Genomic DNA, 2,422 nt, shown 5'->3' with positions numbered 1-2,422 from the left:
AATGCATATACAGGCATAGGTGGATCAGGATTGTATGTTAAATGGAGCAGAGCAGACTTAGGGCAGGATATTGCTAATACCACAAACAGCTTTGAAGTTTCCTTTGCCCTCCCCCCCCCCCCCCCCCCCCCCCCCCACCAAAAAAAATCAATTTTGCCCCTACTAATAGAAGGAAACTGCAAATCCCACCAACTATCCTGCATTTGCCTCAGTTAACCACATGCACACATTCATCATATCCTCCTTTTAACTAGAGAATGTTCTTGTTTTATTGGCATTCAGAATGATTAAGATTTTGTAATTAAACCATGTTCCATAATTTCTAATGATATTTATTAAGTTTGTAAATAAAGCAGTGCTATGTAAGTTTTTAAAGACAGGCAATTCACCAATTTTTATTTTTATTTTTTAAATGTGCTGAGTAATAAATTAAGGATAAAATGAATGTGACAAACCAAACTAATTTAACAAAACATGCATTGAAAGGTAGAAAAGCTAACTATTAAAAGGAAAATAACCAGAAGCTGAAGGAGAAGATATCAAATAAATAAAAGTGAATTTACAAAGAGGTATTTCAATTCCATTTACAGAGATACAGATATTCACTGCCCTTGCAGGGCATTCTCAAGAACCAACCTCAGGCGTCCAGCCAAGACATCCAATTCTGCAACCTGCTGCTCCCGCCACCGCCTTTCAAAATCAAATGCCTTCTCTCGTTTAGAAGAAATATCAGAAGTGGTCTCATGGTCTGGATAAAGAAGACCCTGACGAACAAGAACCATTCTAGCCTCCTTAAGAGACTGATCTAACACATCAATAACAGCTTTTGCTGCAACCCGCCCAAGCCCACCATCTGAACGACCTGGAAAGCATAATTCCTCTCGTACACCATGATCAGCATCCAAATTCAACTCACTCACATTAACATCAACACAGCCATCGTTATCAAAATTCACGTCACTCACATTAACATTACCATTACCCCCACCACTACCATCACTACAACCCCCTCCGCCACCACCGCTGCCTCCTCTGCTGCGGCAGCCATCATCATAATTATCATTATCAGAATATATTGAGCTGTTGTTTTCATTCAAGCTCTGAGCATGATTTTGAGTTGTATCAGAAGCCAGCGGAATTGTGGGCGAGAAACTAACCTTAACCCCAACCAAATTATTCACAGGCTTACTCTTCTTGTTGCCACCTCCGCAATTCGAATCCCCAAAGGGAGATACAGAAAAGTACTCGGGGTGCCACAGCTTCTTCGACAGCTCATACAACGCCCGGTCGTGCGACGACAGGTGCGCCACATCCAACCCGCGCGCCAGCCGCGACGAGATCAACCGGAACTTCTTTCGCAGCCGGCGGAGCTTCTCAGACAGCTGGGACTTGGAGTACGGCTGCGTCATGGTGCCGGAGAATCGGGTGTAGAACACGTGGAGGTCTCGAGGAAAGGAAAGGCCTTCGTTGGAGGACTCGAGGAGGCCCAGAAGGAAGCGGACTTCATCGGTCTCGGTCCATATGCGGTGGAATTTGAACGGCGGGGCTTTGGAGTGGGCGGCGGCGGCGGCCCCGTCGCCATCGCCTCTAGCGGTGGTGGTGACGTGTTCGCGCTTGGGGGTAAGATTAGGGTTAGGGTGGGGCAAAGGAGCCTTGCGTTTGATGGGGAGCTTGCGAGCTGAGGCTTTAATGGAGAGGGGTGGGTTGGGGTTGGAGTTGGAGTTAGGGTTAGGGTTTGGGTTGGAGATGGGGATCGGGGTGGAGTCCATGGTTATGGAACTTCAGGGATTTGCGTGTGGAGGTCAGGTCTGGGATCTGGAGACTGGGGTTGAGCCAAGCCTGCTACTAACTAACGCGGGGAGAGTGGATCCACATTTTATCGACCGAGTTGACTCAGATCGGTGGTGATGTGCGCGAGTGAGCCATTTTGGGTTAGAGTGTTGCGCCACAATCGGTTTGTGTTTTCGGAAATTAAAAAAGGAATACCATTAATTAATTAACCATAAAAAACATAAATTCATCACCCTCTCTAACATGCAAATTATCACAACAATACCTTCATAAAAATCAAGTATTTTTTTTTTAAAAAAAATAGTGTAAATTTAGAACGATAAATGATAAATTGATTGCAAATGGACTCGTTATATCAATTTTAATCAAAAGTATATAGAAATTATAAGAATTGTAGAAATCGTATAAAAAGTAAAAAACGAAAGAGATAAACATATTTAAGTTAGAAGAGGTACGAAGAAATGCATGGAAAAGAGTATAAGAGAAGAAAAAAGTGAGCGAGAAAGACAGACAGATAAAAGATATTAAATATACTATGACTTGTTTAGCATGAGCTATTGCATTATATTTGTTTAATTAAGTTAGAGATTTCCTTACAATAATGAGTACACGTATTTACATTCATCTCAAG

At 42.9% G+C, this 2,422-nt stretch overlaps 1 protein-coding gene across 1 annotated transcript; it reads right to left on the bottom strand.

The window, feature by feature from the left end:
- Positions 1–602: 602 nt before the first annotated feature.
- Positions 603–1,769, bottom strand: LOC131160787 (probable transcription factor At3g04930). The gene has a single exon (XM_058116671.1). The coding sequence runs from the start codon at positions 1,767–1,769 to the stop codon at positions 603–605; it is 1,167 nt and encodes a 388-aa protein (XP_057972654.1).
- Between the last annotated feature and the right edge of the window lie 653 nt (positions 1,770–2,422).

Source organism: Malania oleifera, chromosome 7 (assembly GCF_029873635.1).
Source record: "Malania oleifera isolate guangnan ecotype guangnan chromosome 7, ASM2987363v1, whole genome shotgun sequence".
Classification (NCBI taxonomy): domain Eukaryota; kingdom Viridiplantae; phylum Streptophyta; class Magnoliopsida; order Santalales; family Ximeniaceae; genus Malania; species Malania oleifera.
The sequence above is the reverse complement of the archived record's forward strand: the minus strand, read 5'-3'. Positions and strand labels throughout refer to the sequence as shown.